Raw genomic sequence first — 26,730 nt, 5'->3', positions numbered from 1 at the left:
CATATTAAGAGGAATTATTTCACCTGGTGTGTGTTTTGTCCCTAAGGCCAGGCAGAACATTTCTATCTGGCCTCAACAAAATGATGTAGCACTTGGGGGCAAAGATACAGCCTAGGAGCCCTGCACTGGAAGCCAAGATGGAGAAAACTTCTGTAGCCACCATGACCTTCCCCTTGGCACTGTGGTAGACAGGGAGGAAAGTGAGCCACACACTGCAGAACACCAGCATGCTGAAGGTCAGGAACTTGGCTTCATTGAAGGTGTCAGGCAGGTTCCTGGCCAAGTAAGCCACAGTGAAGCTGGCCAGGGCCAGGAAAACCAGGTATCCTAAGACACCATAGAAAGCAATGAGGGAGCCATTGTTACACAGGATGATGATGTGGCCAGGTTCTGAGTGCACATCTGTGTCAATGAAGGGAGGAGAGGTTCCCAGCCAGAGTCCACAGAGAGTTACCTGTATCAGAGTGCAGATGGGAATGATTAAGTTAGGAGCCCCTGAAACCAGCAGCCACCTCATCCTTCTCCCTGGAAAAGTGACCTTGAAAGCCAGAACCACAGTTACTGTTTTGGCCAAGATAGCTGAAACAGCTATAGTGAATGCAACTCCAAATGTTGTTTGCTGTAGAATGCAGGTGGCTGTTTTGGGATGGCCAATAAAGAGCAAGGGACAGAGAAAACAGAAGATGAGGGAGATAAGCAGGATATAGCTGAGAGCCAGGTTATTCGCCTTGGCAATGGGGGTGTTCTGATGTTTCACAAAGACTCCAAAAACAAGTGCTGTGAGTGTAGATAAACAAAGAGCCATGCAGACCAAGGCTATCCCCAAGGGTTCTCCATAAGCCAGGAAACTTTCAGCTCTTTGGAGGCACTGGTTTCTCTGTGTGTTGGCATACTGATGATCTGGGCACTTCACACACTGCTCCATGTCTGGTGAGGAAGTCAAATAACTATTAGTCCCTTTTCAGTGCTTAAAAAGGAAATTAGGTAAACCATACATTGAGATAATTCTAACCTGTCAAACTTATTATCATGAAGGTAACTATTACAAAATATTACCAAAATTGTTCCGTGTTATTTTATGTCTTCATCATATCCTGACACACATTCTTCCATGCTGTTTTTTTACTCACAGTGACTATCAGACATATTATTTACTGCCCTTTCAAATATCCCCATAAAATTTTCTATACCACTTCATACTGCCAGTTATTTACCTTGTGTGCACTACTCAACCCACTCATCCAAAATTGTGCATAGTAAGCTTGCACCTCCCTATCTGTCTCTGTGCAAAATAAATAGGAGACTTGTAGCCCTTCCTTGCAGTAGTTATGTTTGTCCCTCCTACTTACCTATAAAGTGCTGCGAAATTGAAAATCAAATTGCTTTCTGAAGACCTAAAGTCATGCTTTCCACTAATCTTGTGCCTGATTTTTACACAGAACTCAAGCCACAGCACGTTTGTTCTTTTGCAAGAACATTTCTGGGCACTAGGACATAAGGATATGCAACATCTCTGTTTTCTTTGTATAGTAATGTTTGCTTTGAAGAAAATGGAGACCATCTTTAAGAAGGCTTTGCATGTAAAGATGATTTGACCTACACCCTATTGCCTCAGGTGCATGAGACTCTAGGTAAAACCTCAGCTATATGTGAACTAGCTTTGATGTGAGGCAGGGCAACTAAACTAAGCCCAGCTGCAAACACTTCATTGTGGGCCCCCAACTTCCTAGACCTAGTGGCCTTTCAAACACTTCTGCCTCCTTGCTCAGACCCCTTATGAGCCTGATCTCAAATTCATCCTTCACACAAGCCCCAAACCGGTGGGAAGGTCTGTGCCCTTCAAGGTTCTTCAATAAACAGTCCTTGCATGTTGACAATTGAGTCCAGCCTATTCCTTTTCCATTCTCCTACATTTTCCCTAAGTATTAAAGTTCCATTAGTGATTACTTGAATCTATATACATATAGCAATGTGGAAAAAATTAAAGATACACATAATTCAGAGCCTGTGATTTCTTTTTCAAGGAGCAGTATCACTCTGGTCACCATTAGATTGCTAAATGAAGGAAGAAAAACTTTGATGCTGAAATTCTAAAAAATAACCCTTGCATTGCCTGGCTTGGGGGACACTAGGAGAAAGTACGAATTTTCTCCCTAAGTCATGCACTTACCTGTCTCATTAGCCATCTCATTTTCTGAACAAGGAGTGCAATCAAAACAACAGGCAGCCTTTCCCTCCTGAGGGGATTTCCTGAATCCAGGATGACAACTCTGACTGCAGACAGAGTGAGGAGGCTGAGGAAAATTAGGTATGTATCAGTAACACTTCAGTCATGTACCTGACACTCTGAAAATTCCATTATATTAAAGAATAAGATTATTAAGCATAGTATTTTATGCACATATATGTGGTAATTTAATTGAATGCTATTATAGATTCCACTTCATAACACAAAAGGCTTATGTTTTATAACTTTGATCTCTAACCTTTTGAATTATTGAGATCTGTGGAGATCAAAGGTAATAAAGTAAGTCCTAGTGGCTGGCCCTATGGAGTTTCTTGAATTCATGTTATTCTTGGTTATTTTATACTTATTTGTAGCTGTTGAGTAGTGAGGAAGAAAAGTCATCTTTGAAGCATTGAAAGTATGCTGCAAGGTAATTCATAAGTCTCTCTTTTTCAGGGTTATTTGAAGCCTAGGCTCATCTTCTTCTTCTAATTTGTCTAGTAGCCAAGCAGTGTGAATCTTGTTTTTAAAACTCATGCTCCTTCACTGATTCCTCTCACCAAAGGTGCCTAAGTAGCAGGCAGTTTACAAGTGAATGGAACTCCCAGGAGATGAAGCAAAATAAACCTTTACAACACATAAAATGATTGCTCTGATACTTTGTCACAGCATAGATACCTCCTAAGTGAAATGTAATTTAGCTGGGCACCAGTGGCTCATGAGTATAATCCTAGAAATCAGGAGGCTGAGATCTAAGAATGGTACTTCAAAACCAGCCTGAGGAGGAAAGTGCTTGAGACACTTATCTCCAATTAACCACCAGAAACACTGGAAATGATGCTGTGGCTCAAGTTGTAGAGTACTAAGCTTAAGATGAAGAGCTCATGGACAGCTCCCAGGACCAGTTCAAGCCCCGTGACTGAAAAAAATTTAATTTATATTTTATGATAATATTCTCAATAAACATTAAGACACACAAAGGTAACTTATTTTATTAATGCAATTTTGTTTTCAATGTGATGTACAGAGGAGTTAAATTTACATTTGAAGGTAGTGTGAATTCACAGTCTGGGCCCTGCCTTTGAAAAGTTTTGTTCAAGATTAGGGTTCTACCAGTTGAGGCAAATCTCCACTTGAGCTATTTTGTAGTTAAAGGAAATAAAGGCCTCACAAATTTTTCTACAGAGTTGACATGACCTGTAACCTGAGATCTAAAGCTGACAGCAGCACGAGAAGACAGAATTACAAGTACGTGGCACGAGTGCCCAGCCCTATTCAGTTATTCTGTTCCTTTCCTATGCAATAGTCCATTATACAATTTCTTAAGTTGGAAATATTTAAAGGTAAAATATTAGTTGTTAGTGAGTACATACGGTATAAATTTGTGTATGTGTGTGTGTGTGTGTGTGTGTGTGCATGCGCGTGTGTGCCAGAACTAAGTCTTGAACTGAGATCTCAGCATAGGTCTTGTATGAAATTTGTTGCTTACGGCTAACCCTAGTGATTGACCCAGAGATCCTATTGATGGTTAATTGGCGATGCATCTCACAGGTTATCCTGCTAGGACTGATTGGAAAACGTGATATTTAGAACTCAGCCAGGTATGTAGCTAGTGTTACAGGAGTAAGTTGCCAGCACCTACCCAGGTACAGAATTTAAGGATAAATTTTTCTTACTAATATATTCTGAAAATCATTACAAAGTTATCCAGCACACCTCTGTAGTTCCTATGGCCCACTGTACCATATCTTCAGATAAAAATAGTTGATGGCCTTGTAGAGTATATGGAGAAAACTTTCCTACTTTCACTTTAAGTTCAAGACCTTCTGGAAAATTCCAAATATTCACAATATCAAACTCTGGCTCCAATTTCTTTTCATCATGCAAAAACACTTGATCTCCAGCAGGGTTGTTAAATTGCATGTTCTTCAGAAAAGGATGCAACTAAAAGAGATACATTGATTGAAGGTAAAGTTTATCCTAGAGTTAAGATGGAAGACCTGAACTAAGAAAAGCTCTTTATTGCCTTAAATATTGCTTCCGAATTCAAGAATATCAGAGGCATGTAATGAAGTATACCAGAGGAAAATATACAGAAGAATAAAAATAATATTTAGGAATCTTGTCCACTCAACAAAGAAATAGAAGACCTCTTTCCAACAGAAACAAACCCTATGTATATAGTCATGAGTGACACAATTTTCAGTGTCCTATCTACAGTTTTCCATGAACAGTAATTTTGTGAATATCTGTATTGTGAATTTTGTAAATTTTGAATAGGTAAAGTAGAACTCAACTGGATTATTCATGAAAATATAGATAATTACATATAGGAGTTCATCATTTGCAATTACTTGAGAAAAGCAGGGGGAAATGGTGATTTTACAGTTTTCAAAACATTAGGGATTAGGATGTTGATGTTATTTGTAACTAAAAGAATTTTAGAAGCAGGGAATACAACTTGTCACTGTTAGTGGCCTCCTTTCCCTGAAGAGCACATGAACACATGCCTAGAGAATTTCACAGACATTTAAAGAAGTATAGATTCTTGGGTTTTGGAAAAATACTTGAATTAGTTAATTTCATAAGTTAGATACAACTCTACAAAATGACTTTCTTCATGGTGTGTGCAATCCAACAGAGAAGGCCCTACCTTTGTAGGGGAAGGCACGGCCCATTTTCTCGTTTCCATTGTTTGTACTTCTGTTTGATGATGAAGCATCTCATGGAGAGCCTGGGCCACAGCATACACAGTGTTGTATACGTTGTAGCTGTCTGCAGACATAGTCTTATCAAAAATGTGCCCAGGCAGCCAACCCAAGGAGGCATTATGAGGACAACTTTCCCATATGACACAGTCAGATTCAGAATCTGAGCAATTAAAAGAGAGAAACCACAGCCTAGCAAGGAAATAGTCTTCTGGATATTTGGAAGGCTTAACTGCATTGACAAAATTTGTGAATCCAGAAACCTCTGGGTGATAGTGTGTAAAAATGAGATATACATGCAGTGAACCTAGAATAAAATATCTTTTCCTCAAGACTGAGTCACCCTTTGTGTTCATGATAAAAACTCTGCCTTTCATTAAAAATTGTTCAACACATATCATTACATGATTTAGGAATTCATTATCAGCATATATGATGAAGACATTTGCTAAAGATTTATTTATCTGGTTATAACTTCCCATGAAATTGAAAACATTTAAAGCCTGTTTTGGAAATAATAGCTCAATGTCCACACAAACTCTATTCCTGGCCATCTCTTCTTTCAATGCAGGAAGAATCCACAAATCATTCTCATCCTGTAAGGATATGAATCCCACCCAATTCCAGCTGAAGTGAAGCAATAATAAGACCATGGCAGTGGCTATCGATGTGTCCTTTGGGGCCACCTGATAGAGACCAGGAAACTTGTTCTTGTCTCTCAGGTTATGATCAAAAGGCCCAGTAGTAAGCTAAAGGCAATGAAATTAGGATGGTTCATGAATGACACGCTTTCCATCTATCATAATCCAAGACATGATGTATATTGTATAAACATGATGTAGGTGAAAGGTAGGCTTTCCTTTCAGTTTTTGAAAACAATTAAATTTACCAATTATTTTACAACATATAAATTTGTTTGTGTAATGCCTCTTCATTTTTGTCAGTTACCATCACCTTTTCTTCCATATCTCCACCCCCTGTATCCTGACTTCAGTAGTTCCATTTTCACATATGTACATTGAAACTTACATTGTATTTGTCCAACTATCTGTTTGTTCTTCCTCTGCCACTTTCCACATCCCCATAACACTGAACCCCTCTCAGAGAAGATATACTTCAGTATTCTTATGTTCATTGTTCACACTGTATTTTTAAGGGAAGTTGCACTATGAAATTCTATTCTGATAAGTACCATAATTTAGCCAGAGTAATCATGTATACATGTAAGTGAATATGAGTGTTCCATATTTTTAATATTTCATGTCCATATTTTAAACCTTACATTACACATGTGAAAACACATACATACTTTCTCTTTCTGAGTATGACTTCATTCAAATTATCTTACACATGAGTGTGCATGTATGTGTGTTTCTTTGTGTGTGTGGCAGTACAGGTCCAGGAAATCAGTACCACATGCACTTCTTGTCTTATTCCCTCAAAGGTAGCACTCTACTATTTGAACCACAGATTACGGTCCGCTTTGTTCTCATTAATTTTTCCTCATTAATTAGGAATACGTTTTTTTTTCTATTTCCTGATATCTTAAAGAAAAGTAATGGTAAAACTTAACCCTGTAGGAAAATCCTTTTGTCTGCTCTAAGTTTTCCATATCCTTTTCTAAAACAATGGGACTATACATATACAGTTCTCTTTGAGGAGTTACATTTTGACATGACAAAATTTTATAGATTCATAAATCCAGCCTCTTCTTACCATTCTCTCCTAACACCTGAATTGACACCAAATTATACATTTCTAGTAGCCTTCCCCCCTCCCACTCTCACCTGCGGAAACCTGTATATGTCCAGCAGTGTCCCAATCAGGGAAGATATTGCTCCTGAAGGTCCTGTAAGGACTGCCATAGACTTGCTCTCTCTCATACAGTTATAGTTTGGAATCTTGTATTTCCCAAAGAGGCAAATGAAGGGATTTTTATATAAGGTCGATGTTCCATATTGGATATCATAGATATCAAATCCTAGAGTCAAGTTATGTAAAAGATCAGGGTTTTTGTTGATCTCTTCAACAGCAAAAGCCAAGGCCAAAACAAACTGGTAATTCTTGATGGAAATCCTGCATAATGGACATAGATATTCAGTAGGGCTATTCCAAGCTTATAACTTTGATGGAATGAATGTTTGCTCTTCTGACAATAAATATGTTAAAACATTATTGTTACTCCAGATGGAATATGAGTATCATGTCTTGTGCTTGTATATAGGATTACATAAGGACATGAAAGAAATTTGTCAATCTACTTCAGAAATTTAGTTAAGAGAGAGAGATTGCTTGCTTTTCACTACCACACACAGAGTACAGCAAAAATTTTCCATTAATCATAGAGAAGGCTTTCATGAGACACCCAATATTTTGTTCCCTTCACCTTGGGAAACAATCTCCACCTGTTTGAAAATTTGTGTTTTAAGCCTCCCAGGTTATGTTATGTAGTTATATTACATGTTGAGCTAACTATTTTCAATTTAATAGCATCTTTCAGAAGCAAAAACTCATTTAAAAACGATTCTTTAGAAGAAGCTGTGTTTACTAACCCAACCTTATGACCAGCTCTTCCTGCAATTCGAAATTTAATAAGAGCTTAAATATCAGATGAGGGAATTTTTTATTTATGTAGGGATACCAAATTCAATCCACTAACTCTAAGAAACTAATTATTGAGAGAGGAACCTCCAACAAGGGGGATGCAGAAAGAATTGTGAGGAAGGTTTACATTTAAATCCATCTTCCAAAGCCATAACTGGAAATTGCACAAATCCCTACTCTCTTCTCAATATATTTATTGAGATACTGGAAAGAAAGAACATTAAGGAGTAGAGAAGATAATAGAATTTTTTATGTTTTGTCATATTTATGTGTGCAATGGTGTGTGTGTGTCTGTGTGTGTGTGTACATTCTAACGAAATGAATATAATGAAATTAACACACCTTGCTCAAAGTGGGAATCAGTGGAAGCAATATGGAAATACAAATTATTCAAAATGGACAGAAAGAATGCATAGAAATAGAAAAAAAATGGCATACAGGAAGATAATTTTTTCCAGAAAATAAGCAGGCTACAGGGCAGATAATGAAGAGACAGTTGTATTTATTTTTTAAAAATACAATTTTAAAAACATTTAGGAGAAGAATAAAACATAGACAAGGCAATCCATGAACATTATGAGAGTAAGTAAAGATTAGTAGAAGAATTCATGGCATGTACAAGGAAACATAAATGAACATCAGATGGAAAGGGGTCCAATGAAAATATTGTCTTTGGGAAAATGACATGAGAGATTACACAGATAAACCAAGGAAATACAGGAGTGCATAAAGACCAAAAGAACACTTCAGGAAAGTGATGGAAGTCACGAAAAATAATCAAGTATAGGGAAAGAAATAAAGAGTAGAAATTCTTGACAACAGAATACAAGACATAGAAGACAGAATAGATAGAAAGGGCGGACACGTTTCTAGAACAAATGTAAGAAACAATGAAGGAGCAGGCAAGAATTTCAGGGATCAATTAAAAGGCCTAATTTAAGACTAAGTATTCAGGAAGGAGAAGACTGTACGATGATAGATGTAGGTAACATATTTAACAGAATTCTCCCAGAGAAGTTCCTTACCATGAAAAAAATATAGACACATTCAGGCTCAAGAAGCCATAGAAGTCCAATCTAACCAAACCAGAATAAAACATCCTGTTGTCATACTGTTATTCCCACAGGATCAGTAGAGACCAAGGAAAGAATTCTGGAAGCTATCAGAAAGAAGCAATTGGTTGCTTATAAAGGAAAAACTGTTAGAAAAGTACAAATTTTTCATCTGAGCCTATGAAAGCAAGGAGAGTTGAAATGGTGTATTCCACAGCTTACAGGCAAATAACAAGTAGGACATACCCATCAAAACACCCTTTCATATTTGAAGGACACATGTAAAATTGATAAAAAGAAAAAATGAAGTAATTTTCTACAGGAAACCAGCAAAGAAAGAAAGGCAAAGATGTCCTACATATAGAAAGCCATCCAGAACATGATAGTAGCAGAAAAAAAGGTTCCTGCTGAGATAATCAGATAAATATAATAAGAAAAGATGAGGCACAGACACCCAAAAAGTGAATAACATGGGTGGGGCTGCTAAATACATCTCAATAGAATTAAAACTCCAAGTACATGACATATTGAGAAACTGGATTACAAAGCAATACATTTCCATCTGCTGTCTACAAGACACCCTTCTAGCCAACAGAAATTACATGTTCAAACTGAAAGCCTGTAATAACATTTTTCAAGGAAATGATCCTCATAAAGTGGGTGGAGTCAAGATCCACAATTACAAAAACTCACTGAAAGTACAGATGAATGGGATTGCTTTCCAAATGAAGCATTTCTGCATGACAAAGGAATACCTACCAAGATAAATAGGCCCTCAAATGAGAGAAGGTCTTTAATAACTGTGCATAAGACAATGGCCTCATTAATAAAATATACTGAAGTCAAAACACTAAATTCAACACAAAATAAATCCTCAAAAAAACAAAACAAAAAAAAAAACCCAACTAGTAAATGGCCTAAAGCCTCAGAGATTTGTCTGAGGAAGAAATAAGAATGGCCACAAAAGAAATGCAAAGGAAAAGAACATTGAATTTCCACCTCACCCCAGTACATTGCTCATTATGAAGGAAACTCACAATTGCAGGTGCTGGCAGGGACGTGGACAAAAGGGAACACTACTAAACTGTTCCTGTAAATTTAAACTTGTTCAACCACTCTTGAAAGCATTATGAAAGTTCCTCAAAAGAGTAAACACAGAGCTTCCCTATGAACCAGCAATTCCCCTCCTGGGCATTCATCCACTAATACACAAGTGAGGCCACAGATAAGGCATCACCCAATCACATACATTGCAGCATTGTTTACTATAGGAAAGATGTGGAATAAACCTAGATACCTCTCAGAGGATGAATGGATCAACAAAATGTGGTATATATACAAAATGGCATTTTATGACTCTGAAATATATTTCTATCTTCATAAGGAAATGGAAATACTGGGAAATGTAGCATTAACCTAAGCCAGACTCAAAGAAACGTAGGTTACAGGGTTGCTCTCTTTGTAACCAAAATGTGTTCATAATAAATATCTACAATATATTTACAAGTACTTCCCATGGATGGTAAAAGACAAAAACTTACACTTAGACATGGCAAATTATACAGGATTCTACACATTCACATAGTGAGATCAAGGGGAATATTCTCAAGAGAAGATCACAAATGCGATAGCTTTATGTGTAAGATCTTAAAATCATGTTTGTTGAAATGAACCCCCAAGTCTATAGCCATACCACCATGAACGCGCCCCATCACATCTGAAATGAACCACCAAGAAATGTAAACATGAGATTTTTGTATTTTGCTTTTCCATTTTGTTCTTTCTTTTCTCTTTTGTCACTGGTTTTTATTTATTTCTTCTATGTAAGTTTATCTGTTTTTGGTGAGGTTAAGGAAGAGTAGAAAAATGGTGAGACAAATGATGAATGAAGACAGCAGTGATACATACTAGACCTTAGGTTGAAATTCAAATATAACACTTATCAGGGAGGTATTCAGTTGGGAAAAACTGAGAGAAATGAGGGAAGAGGTGCATGATTAAAAAGGAAATGTACCCATTACCTGACTTATGTGTCTGTAAACTCCCTGTACATTGCCTTTAAAATGACAATATACAAAATTTAAAAAGGAATTAGAATAAAGCACTCCATACAGAGGAGCTTTCTTTTTTCTTAAAAAAAAAAAGTACAGTAGTATCTATAACACATCACTTGAAATAGAGTTTAATGAATAAATCAAAAAGTGACAATTTCTTAATGCCATGATGAGGGGTCAAATTAACAAGGTGAAATTGTAATTCTATTTCTTCTCACACTAATTGAGCATTGAACTATATTAGCATAATTTAAGGTCATCCACCAGCTGGAGATTTCACAGATCTTCTCAACAAAATCAACAGGAAGGCATCAGAATTAAATTTCACCAATAATCTGATGAACGCCACATATACAAACTGGTTATTCCAATGAGCTTCTATTGAATAAACACTGTTCATCAGAATACTGAACATTGTCTAGGAGAGTTGATGGCTGGAAGAAAACACAAAAGTATATTGACAAAACAAATGTATATTGAGCACACATGCAGACCACACTGTTGTAATGCTACAAATTAAGAATAAAAATAGGCACATGACATGAAAATTATTATTATCCAATTATTATTATCCAATAGTTACTAAATACTTAGATAAAAATTAAAAACGTAAGATTATGCGACATGAAATAAACGTCAAGTTATGGAAATAAGTGGTTTATCATTGTTGTTGTTATTTTCAACTTATTGTGTGAAATTATGCCATTTTCTTATGTCTTTCTTCCCCAGTATTTTACCCCAATGTCACAGTTGTTGATTTTGTTACCCAGGGTATTGTATATAGGAATACTGGAACTAGGGAATGGAAGAGGAACATCAAAATCAAAAGAAAAGGGATAAAAGACAAACCAGTGCAACAGCTACACTTATAAAACTATATGCTGTAAACAAACTGTACAAGACATGGAGAGGGGGAAGGGAAATGGGGATGGGGAAAGTGGGAGAAAAATGAGAAAACAAGTTGAATAAGTAATGTACTGTCTGCCTTATGTATGAAATTGTAACCCCTATTACATCACTTTGACAAAGATTAAATCAAAAAAATTAAATTATGCATGCACCAGCACACCCCCCAGCAGGGATCATAGGGCTAGTAGGCATTCGACCTCTGGCTGAGGGGCTGAGGGACTATCTGAACAGCAGACTCATTCGTGGTCATGTGCAATACTAGCCCAGCAAGCTCACCTGGGCACAAGCACATGTACCCCCCACACCAGAGGCACAGGGAGGCTGCGGGCTCCAACTTCCCCCACCCCCCTGCCGATACTTGAACCCACTTGTGGTCACACATAACACCCCTCAGCAGAGGCACGAGAGGGCACAAGCACCTCCCAACAGCCTGGGACCGCGTGCCCCGAGCAAATGCATGCAAGCTCACAGGCACGCACCCACCAGCAGCTTGGGGTTCAAACGCACCTGTCCCCAGTACACCCACACAGATTAGCATCCTAGCCCTCCAGCAGGAGGGCCCTGGCACCTGCTCCCCTGTGGGAGTGCACAGGTGGGCGTGCTGCCCTTCTGCAGCAACACTCACTCTGATAAGCACACTCCAGAGCTACAGCAACTAGCGGGGGAAAGAAAAAAAATGAGAAAAATCTCCATGCCATGCTGAATTGGTGACCCACAAACCCACAAGAGGGGCTCACAAGGATCAGCACTTCAGAGTAGCAGAGCACGAACCAGCAGAGAAAGCCACAGAACCTACCTACCCTTAACTGCAGACAGGGTGACCAGGTTGGCAGCAGCTGAGGCAGGCACACTCACGCATAGGGCAGAAAGGTACAATAGTGGAGCTAACACCCAGAGCCCAAACCTGGAGCCAGGACACAAACAAGTCACACACCTGGCAGACCAGCGGAAACCAGCACAAAGCCAAACCTAGGACGCCACCTACAGGACACCAAAAGGAAGTGCAGAGGGAAATCAAGAATCCACAACTCCTTCATCCCTGATGTGTAAATCACAAAGAAATATTACAAATTTTATGAAAGGTCAAACCAACCCATCATCTCCAAAATCCAGTGAGACCCAAGAGGAGATGGAGAATAAAAAATTAAAAAAAAAAAAAACTTCAGGCTATGATAGCAGGAATTACCAAAAAATCAGGAATAAATTCCAAAAACAATTTCAGGAATACAGAAAGGAATTATCAAAGGAACTTCAGGAAGTAAAGAAAGAAATGGAAGTAAAAATAGACACAATCCAGTCCTCATTTAAAGAAGATCTTAACATCCTGAGAACCAAAATGCATGAAAAAATAGATTCAAAATTCAATGCATTAAAAGAAGAAATTATTACATTGAGAGCTGATCAGGGAACCATAAACAGCTCACTTGCCTCAATGCAAACTACACTGGAAGCTATGTCTCAAAGGCTTGATCATTTGGAATCTAGGGTGTCATTTCTGGAAGACAACTCACCTGATAAGGATCAGAAGATTATCACACTCCAAGAAACTGTCACTCTTCATGAAAAACTAATTCAGGAGATAGTGGACAGGGAGAAGCAATATAATCTACATATAATTGGAATAGATGAAGGAGAAGAGTACCAGAGCAGAGGCATACAACAATTACTCAATAGAACTATTATAGAGAATTTTCCCAATCTCAAAAGGGAAAACCTTACCCATATAACAGAAGCATATAGAACACCTAGCAGACCAGACCCTAGAAGAAACACACCCAGACACATCATAGACAAGGCTTCAGATCTTAACAACAAGGAACATATCCTGAATGAAGTCAAAACCAAGAAAGAACTATATTACAATGGCAAAAAAAGATCAGAATCACGGCAGACCTCTCCACACAAATTTTCAACACGTGAGGAGCCTGGAATAACACCATCCAAGTCCTGAAGGCCAACAACTGCCAACTCAGATTTAGATAGGCATCAAAATTAGAATTTACATTCAATGGAGAAACCAAAACCTTCCACGATAAAGAAAAATTAAAGGAATATATCAACAAAAAGCCAGGAGAACCTCACCTAACAGATAACAGCCAGGAACAAGGATCTCCAATATTCAGAACCCAATAAGAAAGCATCTTAATTAACACAAGAAAGAAAGGACAGAAGCAAAACGCAGGTTAATAGGGAAATAGAAGGGAACAAAACCCACACCTATCCATAGTAACTATAAACATCATGGACTTAACTCTCCAATCAAAAAAAAGCAGACGGAAGAGTGGGGCCATAAACAAGACCTATCTATCTGTTGTCTTCAAGAGACCCATCTCAGAGCAAAGGATAAAAACAGGCTCCAAGTGAAAGGATGGAGTAAGATCTTCCAAGCAAACACACCTACCAAAACGGCAGGAGTAGCCATCCTGATTTCAGATAAGCTAAACCTCTCATTAAAATCACTTCACAAAGATGGTCACTACATATTAATACAGGGAGCAATCCAGGGAGAAGATATAACAGTAATAAATGTTTACTGACCTATTAAAAGAGTGCTAAAATATCTCAAATTCTTTCAGAACTACAGAACAAGATAGACCCAAATACAACAACTTTAATACTCCACTCTCTCCAAGAGACAGATCCAACACACAGAGGATTAGCAAGGGAGACAAAGACATAAATAACACCATATCACACATGGATCTGACATATCTGTACAGAATATTCACCCTACAGAGAGACCTAATGCACATTCTTCTCAGTAGCCCATGGAACATACTGCAAAATAGATCATATCATAATCCATACGAAGAGCCTCAGCAAATACAAGAGCACTAATGTTATCCCAAGTATTCTATCTGATCACAGTGGAGGCAAGCTAGCCCTCAATAAGAAGGAATACTGCAGAAACCACACGAACACTGGGAGGCTAAACTCCTCACTTCTTTTCAAGTGGTATTTTCATATGTTTGGATCAGCGACTTTACATTATGTATTTAAACCAATCAATTACTAAATAAACATAAAAAGTTCTAGGATAGAGCAGAGGATCACAATAGCTCAACAACTATTGTGTGTACACATGATTATATAAGATGAGGCTAAGCAAAATGAACTCCAAAAGAAGGAAAGGGGAGGATTTTATTGTTGTCGTTATGTATAATGTACTAGGTGAACTTCCTTTGGCGTACCGCATGCAGTTACTGTGTATGATTTTGGTACACTGGATATTGTATATATGCTTACCTGAGCTAAGGAAGGGAAAGAAGTATGAGGGAAGGTGTAACAAATATGACAAAAAATGTACTCACTACCTTATTATGTAACTGTACCCCCTCTGTACATTACCTTGTCAATAAAATTTAATTAAAAATTAAATTTAAATTATTCACCATAATTAAAGATTAATGCATGATAATGTGAATTGTTTTTCAAGGCAAATTACAAGAAATAAATCGATGCTTTGAAAAAATAAAAATGTCAACAGCATAGATTAATTCTATGGATATAGAAAATGGAGGAATGAAACGAACATCACAACCTGCTTAAATCAAGAAAGCAGCTACTGAAAGACAAACTTACCCTGCCATCTTAAGGAATTAGAAATATACCCCAAATTAGTAGCAAGAATTACAGCCATCCTAAAAAAAATACAGGATAGAATCACAAAAGCAATAAGCAAGGAATCAAAAGGAAGTTGTACAGAAACAAAAGGTGATAGGACTGAAGTAAAAATAATGAAGTGAACAATCACAGCAGAGATCAACACAATTAAACATATCAACACATACCTCACAGACTCTGGATGATTTTAAACAGTTTCATGATTAAAGATACATTACTGAAAATCTTGTACAAGTTCAATGCTGTTTTATCCTGCTTCCTATCTCTTCCTTCATAAACACAGAAAGGTCAAGAGCAATTTTATGAGAAACTAAATTGTCATTATCTAGACCTATCTTAAGATACAAGAACTATACCAAACTATCACTATACCTGTATATCTCTTATGAGGCTGTGCCAAGTAGCAGAAAAAGTTACTGGAACTTTGCAAGTATTAGAGAAAATGAGGGTCAACATACCTATACTGATAACTCCAATAAAACTCAAGCCATCATAAAATAATAGCAAGACTTAGCTCTGAATTTGTCTAAGTGGTAGAGTTCCTAAATTCCACCCAACACTGGAAATGAAAAATAGCATGGATTGTATCAAATTGAAAACTTTCAGCACAATGAAGAACAGCCAAATGAATGTTTGAAATTATTGATACTTATCCATCTCTTAGAATATCAGTAGAGTAGTGTAAAATAATTCTGAAATGTATATTTGAGTAGGAAAAAATCCAATTATTAGACAGACATATGAGCATCTGCTCACAAATCACAAATGGAAAACCAAAACAGAAAAAAAAAAGTTAAAGCATTTGAAACATCAGGACAGAAAAATCAAAGCTACAATGACTTACCCATCAAGCCAGACAAAAACTGTATTGTTCTGGAACTGGAGAGTGCTTTTGGGCAATGAGGTAATGGAAAATACCAAGCTGAACATTTAGGGCCAGAGAAGCTTAAAGTGAATTGGAAGATGGCAGTGTTGGCAGAAGGAAAATTCATTTTTCAATGATGATGTCAAGCACATAAAAACTAAGGTAAAGAATCTGAACTGGAGATGCATGCTGGAAACATGGTATCTAAATGCTGCTCCCCTGTGGAAAAGCAGCTACTTCAAAGATGATGAAAAGTGGTCACAGACAGTGCACAGGCCCTGAGTTTCAGGATCAAGCACAAAAGGAAAAAAGGATAAGCAAACATACTCATGAGATATAAGGATATGTATCTTGTATAGCAAGGAAGAGAGTAATTCTACCCCTGCCATCTCTTCTCCCCGTCTGTGGGTGGCTATCCAAGTGACACTTGTCATATCAGCACTTGAAAAGCGGTGCACATGATAAAGCCAATGAAATTTTCTTTTGAAATAGGTATCAAATTACCTGCTGTATTTTCTTGGAGATGTGTATAGTTGCATTTCTCACTCTCTCTCTTTCTCTCTCTCCCTTTCTCTCTTTCTTTTTGTATAGCCATTTTAGCCATATATTAGTGTGATACTCTGTAACAAACTAAAAGCCAAGGATGTGCATGTTCACAAATAAAGCAGATCTAATCTTGGGCAGATAAAATTCTCAGATTAGGGATCTTTGATAATGTTGACCTGCTTGATAACATCTGGATTGTAGAGCATATGTGACATGAAATAATGACACAGTTCTTACTTTTAAGGATAACTATTTTTCTACACAAGAAGAAAGAGAGAGAGAGAGAGAGTTTGTGTCCAGGTGTCTGAGTTCTAATGCTTCAAATGAGAGCATGGGCACTGTCTTTTAGCTTCATCGCACTCCACCACTTGAGCCACAGCTGCTAATCCAGCTTTGGTTGATGAAATGTAGATTAAAGTCTTAGGGATTTTCATGCCCAGCATAGCCTTAGACAACAGCCTCCTGAATAGTTATGATTACATCATCATGTAGCAGCTAACAATTAGAATTTTTGTCAGTGTCCTCAAAATATATGTGTTACCAAACAAAACTGAGACCACTGCTCTGTGAGGAAGGAAATGTGACTGCAGCCTGTTAGGACAGAACTGTTGCCACTGACCCAGGTGACTGTAATCTCATCACTCCATCCTCTGCAGTGACAGCTGGGATGGAGAACATAGAAGGATGCTGGATTAAAGTGAAGCACTTAGAACCCTGGAGAGAGAAGCTACATGGAAGGAAACCAAAGACCTTTCCTACTAGCAGGTAGAAATTTACTAAACAGTAGATGAAAAATACAATAGTGAAAAAACTGTTTCTGTTGCTATAAGGACTGCTTGTCAGGGTACAGAAGACAGAGAGCACTCATCTGTGCACCCAGTGTTCCCTCAGTCATTGCCTATCCTGAGAATATGACAGGAAATGGAAAAACAATTGATGAGTTACTTACGGGTTGCTATCTTCATGCCCAGAAGCATCGCTGTTACTTTGATCTAGTCCCAAAGTGTAGAGAGGGAAAAATGCAGCAATCATGGCATCTCCATCCATGTGTGCAAGGTGCTTCATTGTAGAAAAGCAGATAGGGCCAGCCAAAGACTGGACAAGGAGAAGAAGCTGCAGAAGAAGGAATGTGAAATTGAAAGGACACATCTCTGAAGGCTCTGTCAAGCTGAAATCCTGGCAGGAGGTGAGGTCCACAATTTGGGGAATATATGTTCATGTAACTTTGTACATGTGCACATTCTTTTTAGTGACAAAGGGGTGTACAGCCCACCTCTTGTGAACCCCAGGAAGAATGTGTAAAACTTCCTTGGGGATTGGCACCTGAGGCCTCGCATGCAGGAGGAAATGGTAAATTGGAAAACATGTTTGCAGATTCCTCTTCTTCATCGCAGGTGCTATGATTTCCTCCAAGATCACAGATAGTGAGGCCCTAGGGATGAAATTTACCTTGATAGATTTGATCCACCAACTGTCTAAAGAAACTATTTGCATGAAAGGCATTTGGGATGATGTAACTGGCTTGCATCAGAGAATGACAAATGAGCTGAATGATGAAATGGCCAGGAAAATGTATTCAAGTGGGAAATCAACCAAATTAATTAGAACATCACACAAAGTGGATCAATTCACAAACTCAGTGTTTTACAACAGCTTCACAACATTGCCATTTGATCCAGGCAGATTGAGATCTCTGCATGGAATATATTTCTAGTATACTTTGACAGATTCACAGATTGGTATATCATAAAAGTATTATCAATTGAGTAGTCTCAAAAAGTCAAGGTCAATGCCCCAATTGAGATTTGCATTTGCTTTCTGACCTTTTACCTTCACATACAGGTCAGAATTTTTTTCATGATGTACTGGATTGAGAACTTGTGATAACAGGGAAATTCTTATCTGTCTCATGCATAAATTAATATGAAAACCAACTGTGTGTATTCTACTTGTTAAAATATGTTAGACCAGACTAGAGACACTAGAGAATAGAAGTCCTTCAGAGCAGTAAAGACACTCTGTGCAATGCTGCAGTGTTGAATGCACATAAACATCACAATATAAACAAAGCAACATATGTACTTTAAACTAATATGAGGAAAAAATTGATAATGGGGTTTCTGCTGGCCTTGTATACTTATGTACTCAGCACCTTACACACAGGATTCATCACTTATTTCAGAATTATTTTTAATTAATTAATTAATTGTCAAAGTGATGCACCTTCTGTGCATGGTCACCATTTCATAAGGCAGTGAATACATTTTTAAAAAAATCAAACTTCTTATCTCCTCCCACTTTTTTCCCACTTTACCTGCTCCTTAATTTGATGGTGGTGTGGTGGAGCTTGAATTCAGAGCATAGGAGCTTGAATTTAATGTCAACTCCAGAACTTCACCTTTCCAATTAAGTATAATACTTACACAACGTTGACAGTATGTCTTAATTATCATCTCTTTTCTATTTTTTCTTACTCAGACTTGATAACTTACTCTCCTTCCTGATCAACAAAATGCACACTCACTTCAGCATAAGGCATAGATGGGATCTCTTAAGCTCTGGTAAATGTCAATTTCTTGACACTGAATGGGGAATCAGTGTTTTACTGAGGAATAATAATGCAAATCTATTGATGAAATTACTACAATGAAGAAGAAAAATAAAATGTGAAGTTTAATAGAAACTGAAGTATTTTGACCATCTCCTTTTTTTTTTTTTTTTTTTTTTTTTTTTTTTTTGGCCAGTCCTGGGCCTTGGACTCAGGGCCCGAGCACCGTCCCTGGCTTCTTCACGCTCAAGGCTAGCACTCTGCCACTTGAGCCACAACGCCGCTTCTGGCCGTTTTCTGTATATGTGGTGCTGGGGAATCGAACCTAGGGCCTCGTGTATCCAAGGCAGGTACTCTTGCCACTATTTTGACCATCTCGATAAAAATACTAGTAATTTAGAAGTATTTGCTAAGCAATGTGCCTTTTGAAAGGAACATACAAAATGTGGGATTTTTTGGCAAATATTTCCAATTTAAAAACAAAGAAATAGAAGTCCATTGCTAGCATGAAATCACTCACATAATAGAAATCAAATGTCATTGTTCTCATAAACTGATATGTGGAATTGAAAACCTTTGTAGAACTACTTAAAGATAGTTTAAAAAAAGTGAAAAGAAAGGAAATCAAATGTCAGAGGAAAGAAAAGTGCAGAGAACCATAGGAGAGAGCAGAATCGCATACCAGTATGTGACTATATGTGTTAAATAGCCATATTTTTTAAGCATAGTATAAACCAAAATTGCAATCTGTTCAATAATTAATAATGTATTTCTTTATAAAATTAAAATATTAAAAATGGAGCATTTATTTTCTATTGACAGACATAAAAAGAAAAAAGCATATATAGACATATAAATATGTATTTTAATGTATATTATTCTTAAAGTGATTAATAAAGAATAAGTTGAAAACCATAAGCAGCCATGTGTAACCAACCTATTATGTATCTTTACTTTCCTCAGCTATTAATTGATATTATTATACACCACTAATGCATGTTTTTGTAGCTCATAAAGCCATTCTTGAAATTCTAAAACAATATAAAAAATCAAAAAAGGAGCAGAAAGAAAGGAAAGGAAAACAAAGAGGTGAACTAGAATCAGAAAGAATAGGGAAGAATGATCCAACAAAACAGACCGAGCAACATGAAAAATCACAGATGTGTAAATGGATGCACAATTAATAAGGAAAATATACTTTATTGAGTATGGGAAAACATGGTACTTTTCAAACTCAAAAAATGTGAATTAATTGTGATTAAGAATAATTGTGATGTACAGGCAGGAAGATTATATACTTTAAAATTTAGAAAAATATGAATGAACCCACTCCACAGGAAGCTCAGATGCAGTGATCATAGTTTAAAGCCACCCTAGGCAGGAAAGTCAATAAAAGCTTATTCCCAGTTAACCACCAAAGAGCTAAAATGAAGCTGCGGCTTAAGTGGTAAAGCACTAGCTTTGAAAAAAAACTCAGGGACAGTACCCAGGCTACAAGGTCAAGACCCAAGATTTGCAACAAAAAGAAATATTAGGCAAATTATTCAGAAAGCACAATTATAAAACCAGAAACCCTGCAAATGTAAAGTGGAAATGATAAATGCAGAGTAAATAGAAAGAACCGAAAATACGTGGAATGAAATTCAAATTTACCTGACTGGCTACAACGTGTGACTGTACAATTACTGGAGAAATGAGTGTCAATTAATTGATTCCAACAATATAAACTAATATTTGATTGTAAATAGGAATGTGTATTTAGTCTTGATCTTCTATAGATTTGACCATACACGTAACTTTAACATTACATTATTAACATGTAATGTTAAGAGGGTTTGTTTCTCCCAGTGTATGTTTTGTCCCTAAAGCCATGCAGACAATTTCTATCTGACATTAACAAGATGATGTAGCACTTAGGGGCAAAGATGCAACCCAGGAGCCCTGCTCTGCAAACCAAGATGGAGAAGACCTCCACAGCCACCATGACTTTATCCTTGGAACTGTGGTAGACAGGGAGGAAAGTGAGCCACACACTGCAGAACACCAGCATGCTGAAGGTCAGGAACTTGACTTCATTGAAGGTATCAGGTAGGTCCCTAGCCAGGAAAGGCACAGTGAAGCTGGCCAGGAACAAGACAACCAGTTATCCCAAGATACAGTAGAAAGCAGTTAGGGAGCCTTTGTTACACAGGATGATGATGTGGCCATGTTCCGAGTGTGTATCTGTGTCAATGAAGGGTGGTGAAGTCCCCAGTCAGAGTCCACAGAGAGTCACCTGTACCAGAGTGCAGATGGGAATGATGAAGTTAGGAGCTCCTGACACCAGCAGCCACCTCATCCTTCTTCCCTGGGAAAGTGACCTTGAAGGCCAGAACCACAGTTACAGTTTGGGCCAAGACACCCGAAACAGCCACAGTGAATGCAACTGCAAATGTGGTTTGGGGTAGAATGCAGGTGAGTGCGTTCAGATGGCCAATAAAAAACAAGGGACAGAGGAAACAGAAGAGAAGGAAGGTGAGCAGAATGTAGCTAAGAGCCTGATTATTAGTCTTGACAATAGGAGTGTTGTGATGTTTCACAAAGACTCTGAGAACAAGTGGTGTGCGTGTAGAAAAAACAAGAGCCATGCAGGCCAAGGCAATACCCAAGGGCTCTACATAAGCCAGGGAACTTGCGGCTCTTTGAAGGCACTGGTTTCTCTGTGTGTTGGCATACTGATGATCTGGGCACTTCACATACTGCTCCATATATGTTGAAGAAGTCAATTAATCACTAGACCCTTTTCAGTAATCAATATTAGGAAATCCCTACACGGAGGTAGTTCTAACATGTCAGCTTACTTACTAGCATTGTAATAAAAATTACCAAGTATTAGCATACATTTTCACTGTTACTTTATGCCTTCATAATGTTCCCACACACATTCCCATATTCTCCTTTCATCACTCTGATAGAAATGTTTTGACCTCCAAGGACTCAAACATATTATTTCCTGCCATTTCTAATACCCTAACAACAATATTTTACACCTCTTATTGTTGCAATCATGTTCCTCAGCCTTGGGTGTACCATTCAATGCCCTCATTAAAAATGATGAATATTAAAGCTTAAAATTCCCTGTATGTTTCTGTGCAATATAGAAGGAGGACTGTGGCCCTCCCTTGCAGATGTTACATTTGTCTCTCCTATTTACGTGTAAATCAATGGGGAGCAAAGGATCAAATCACTCCTTGAAGCTATAAAGTCATTCTATGCACAACACATGTCCCTGCTTTTTAAAGCACAGCACAGTGCACTTGGTCTGTTACAAGAACAGTTCTGGGCGCTAGGAAATAAAGATGTGCAAGATCTGTTTTTTCATGGTCTAAGGGTAATTTTGAAGATGGAGACTTTGTCCTTCAAAGGAGTTTGAACTTAATATGAATGAAGTTAAACTTACATTACTGAATTGATGAATAAAATGTATACAAGAGAGTAAAAAAAAATTCTAAATAATTCTAAGTAAATAACAAATCTATGGTTACTTTTATTTTTTCAAGGAGCAGGATCATGCATCAGCACAAATTTCTAAATGAAGGAAGGAAGACTGACACTGCAATTGTAAAACACAACTTTTCATTTACTTCCATGGGTTGGGAGACACTAGGAGAGAAGATGAATTTCTCACTAAGTCATGATTTGCCTGTCCCATTAGCAATCTTATTCTCTAAACAAGGGATGCAGTCAATACAACAAATAGTCTATTCCTCCTGAGGGGATTTTCTGAATCCAGGACCACAACTCTCACTGTAGTCAGAGTGAGGCACAAGTTTTTCTCTGTTTCAGCATACCAATGATCTGGGCAATTCATACATTGTTCAATATCTGGTGAGGAAATCAAATAACCATTACACCCTCTTCAATACTTCAAAGGAATTTAAAAATCACTACATAGAGATAATTCTTATGTCAATACTTATAACATAAAAGTAATATTGCAATGTATTAGTGGACATGTAAATTATTACCTTATGACTTCATCATATTCTGACACACATTCCCACATTGTTGCTTTTTCCCACAGTGACTATCACACATATTATTTCTTGCCATTTTTAATATTGCAATTTTTTCTGTACCTCTTCATGCTGCCATCGTTACTCTCAGCTTTGTGTGTACTACTCATGCCCTTCACTCAAAATTTTGCATACTAGGGCTGGGGATATGCCCTAGTGGCAAGAGTGCTTGCCTCGGATACATGAAGCCCTGGGTTCAATTCCCCAGCACCACATATACAGAAAACGGCCAGAAGCAGCGTTGTGGCTCAAGTGGCAGAGTGCTAGCCTTGAACAAAAAGAAGCCAGGGACAGTGCTCAGGCCCTGAGTCCAAGCTCCAGGACTGGCCAAAAAAAAAAAATTGCATACTAATGCTAGCACTTCCTGTATGTCTCTGTGTAAAGTAAATCAGAGCCCTGTAGCCCTTCCTTTCAGTTGGTATGTTTGTCTCTCTTACCTCTAATGTTTTGTGCAACAGAAAATCAAATGGCTCTTGGAAGCTGTAAAGTCATGCTGTGAGGCAGTAAAACAAGATAAGGTTGAATGGCTAACATAAAACCAACTCTTGTGGACATAATAAAACATCTCCGATTAGTGCTGTCCTTCAAGTAAGCCATGACCTTGCACTCCTTGAGATAACATAGCCAGAGGTCAGGATGAACTTTGTTGTTGGTTCCCTACATCCAGTAAGCCATGTCCTTGCATGACCTTGAGAACAGCATAGCCAGAAGTCAGGATGAACTTCACTGTTGGCTCCCTGCAAGTATTAATTCATTATCTGCATATATAATGACAACATTTGCTGAAGATTTATTAATCTGGTTATAGTGTGCCATGACTTTCAAAATATATGACACAGTATAGATTGGGATTGTTAGCCCAAAGGCTACACAAACCCTGTTCTTGGCCATCTTTTCTTTGAATGTAGGAAGAAGCCACAAATCATTCTCATCTTGTAAGGTATCAATCCTACCCAGTTGCACTTGAAATAAAACAGTAATAAGACCATGGCAGTGACTATTTATGTGTCTTTTGGGGCATCTAATAGAGACCAGGAAACTTAATATTGTTGCTCAGGCCATGTTCAAAAGGCCCATAGGTAAGCTAAAGGGAATGAAAATAGGACAATGAATGAATGAGTAAATTTCCATCCATCATAACCCCAGACATGATCTATAACCATGGGAAGTAGTTTTCGTTTTCGTTTTTGAAAAAAAAAATATTTTTTCAATTATTATGCATCCTATCTGTTTGTAAAATGCCTATAGATCTTTGTCATCATTTCCATCAACTGTAATCTATATCAAGATCACATATTCTTTGACTTTCCTAGTCCCATTTTCACATATATACTTTGAATATTATGTTGTATTTGCCCATGCATCTAGTCCTTATTCCTGTGTCCCTTTCCTTATCACCCTAACAGCTAGACCCTCTTTTCCAAAGATGATGTGCTTCAGTGTTCTGGTGTTCATTTTTTTGTTTTTGTTTATTAAGAGAGGATATATGACATTCTACCACAATATCTGCCATAATTTTGTTATGCACAAGTCGTGAGACGACCACCAAGAATAACACCAAGAGCCAGATGTTCCGAAATGCAAAAGCAAGGCTTTATTCAGGCGGGCTGCAGCTTGGGCCTTGTCCTACACCCCGTTGCAGCGGAGGTTAGGAGGAAGGCCCTGAGCTGAAATTTCACAGGGCTTATAAAGGCAAAAAAAAAAAAAAAACCACAAAGTTACAGCAACCAGGTGTTCAAGCAAGATTAGGGTATGGGTACAAATCTGATTCGCTCAGGGCTAGAGACATTCCAGGGCGGTTAGAGTTAAGCAGGGAGTTTCCTGACTGGCTGGGCCCTAATAAGCTTGTTCTGCTAGCCAGGATAATTGGTGCCACAGGGCCTGCTTAGCTCAGGTTAGTGTAGTCATTTCCTGGAATTTATGTAAGTCTGAAGTCAGCTATAGTACAAAGTGGGGCATGACTTCAAAATGGCTTTGTTGTGTCCCACTGATTTATGATTTAGCAGTTTCATCACAAATAAGTCATCAGTTCTTGGAATTGGGGTGGGCTCTGGGTTACTCATAGTTTGAACAAACAGCAAAAATGGGGGCTGCCTTAAAATGGAGTCATTCTGGCTCCACATTCCTCCTTTTGGTTTTGACATACATAACACAATCATGGGTTCCTACAGTCGAGTTCTATTACATTTTGTTGGACTAATGGAGTGTACAATTGGGACCTCTGAACCATGAGTTGGATGGGCCCCAGCCAGTCCTTCGTGGACTAGTTTATTTAAGATGCAGGGCCCGAAGGTAAGAATTAACAGCAGAATTATTAGTGGGCCCAGCAGGGTGGATATCAGAATTGTCAGCCAGGGGGAGTTATTAAAACATTATTCGAACCATCCTTTTGCTAACTTTCCTGCATCTGTAAAGGTTGCTCTGACCTTGGTCTCTGAATTTGGGACTGGTGAAAATTTCACTAAATCCTGTTTGAAGGGGGTCCAACCATCCCAGTACTTGATAGATGACACACAGCTCCATTTGGTGCAAAATAGATCCTCCACCCCTTCGCATGTCTGTTCCCTACATTGTCTGGCCCATTCGTCCCCAGACAATTTACAGAGAACGAACGTGAGGTCAGGACACCATTTAACATCGGGGGTGGCGGGGTGTCGGGGAGGAGGCAAGTAGCTTCCAGTTGCCATTGTTACCAATGGACCAGGTTTTGTTGTAAGGGTAATGGGGGTTGGGGTCAGCAGTTGCGGTTAGGAAGAAGAGCACGAGGCAGGGTCGAGTTGTTCAGGGTGTCCACGCCAGAGTTGGACACAAAGCAGGTTGGTGGGATGTTTGAAGGTCTCCCAGGAGTCTCCTTGATACTTGTCCTTAGTCACGAAGGGATAGGCCAGACATGCATGTGAGTAGTGGACCCATGCTGCGATGCTGTCCACCTTGAGTGCGGTGGGAGTCGTCAGGATGATCATGTAGGGTCCCTTCCATCTGGGCTCCAGCGACTTCAGATTGTGTCTTCAGATTAATACCCAGTCTCCTGGTCTAAACAAATGTGGGGTAGGCACAGAAGCAGATTCATACAAGGCCTTAAGCTTGGGCCACATTGCTTTATAAACAGTCTGGAGTTTCTGCAAGACATAAATCACATCCTGATCATCTATTTCAGCAACCAAGTCAGTCTGAAGGCTAGGGATCATAGAAGGAGTGTTGCCATACATAATCTCAAAGGGGGTCAACCCCATCTGGTAGGGGGAATTTCTAACCCTAAACAGGCCGAAGGGCAGGGGGGACACCGAGTCTGCACCAGTCTCCAAGGCTAATTTAGTGAAGTTCTTTTTAGAGTTCAATTCATTCTTTCTACCTGTTCTGAGCTTTGAGGTCTATATGCATAATATAATTTCCAGTTCGACTCCAATGCAGTGGCTAGTCCCTGACTTACCTGGGAAACAAAAGCTGGCCCACTGTTGGACCCTATCATAGATGGAAATCCATACCTGGGTAGAATTTCTTCCAGGATCTTCTTTGCCACTACAGTTGCAGTTTCATG

At 38.3% G+C, this 26,730-nt stretch overlaps 1 protein-coding gene across 1 annotated transcript; it reads right to left on the bottom strand.

Moving 5' to 3' along the window:
- Positions 1-19: 19 nt before the first annotated feature.
- Positions 20-26,425, bottom strand: LOC125351161 (vomeronasal type-2 receptor 116-like). Its single transcript, XM_048345874.1, has 9 exons — positions 26,213-26,425; positions 17,539-17,702; positions 11,383-11,440; positions 7,493-7,509; positions 6,723-7,011; positions 4,881-5,684; positions 3,944-4,171; positions 2,171-2,294; positions 20-927 (listed from the first exon to the last, which is right to left on the bottom strand). Exons 1-9 carry the CDS (start codon positions 26,423-26,425, stop codon positions 20-22), a joined length of 2,805 nt encoding a protein of 934 aa, XP_048201831.1.
- Between the last annotated feature and the right edge of the window lie 305 nt (positions 26,426-26,730).

The sequence above is a fragment of the Perognathus longimembris genome, chromosome 5 (genome assembly GCF_023159225.1).
Source record: "Perognathus longimembris pacificus isolate PPM17 chromosome 5, ASM2315922v1, whole genome shotgun sequence".
Classification (NCBI taxonomy): domain Eukaryota; kingdom Metazoa; phylum Chordata; class Mammalia; order Rodentia; family Heteromyidae; genus Perognathus; species Perognathus longimembris.
This window is presented reverse-complemented; position numbering and strand designations above follow the sequence as displayed.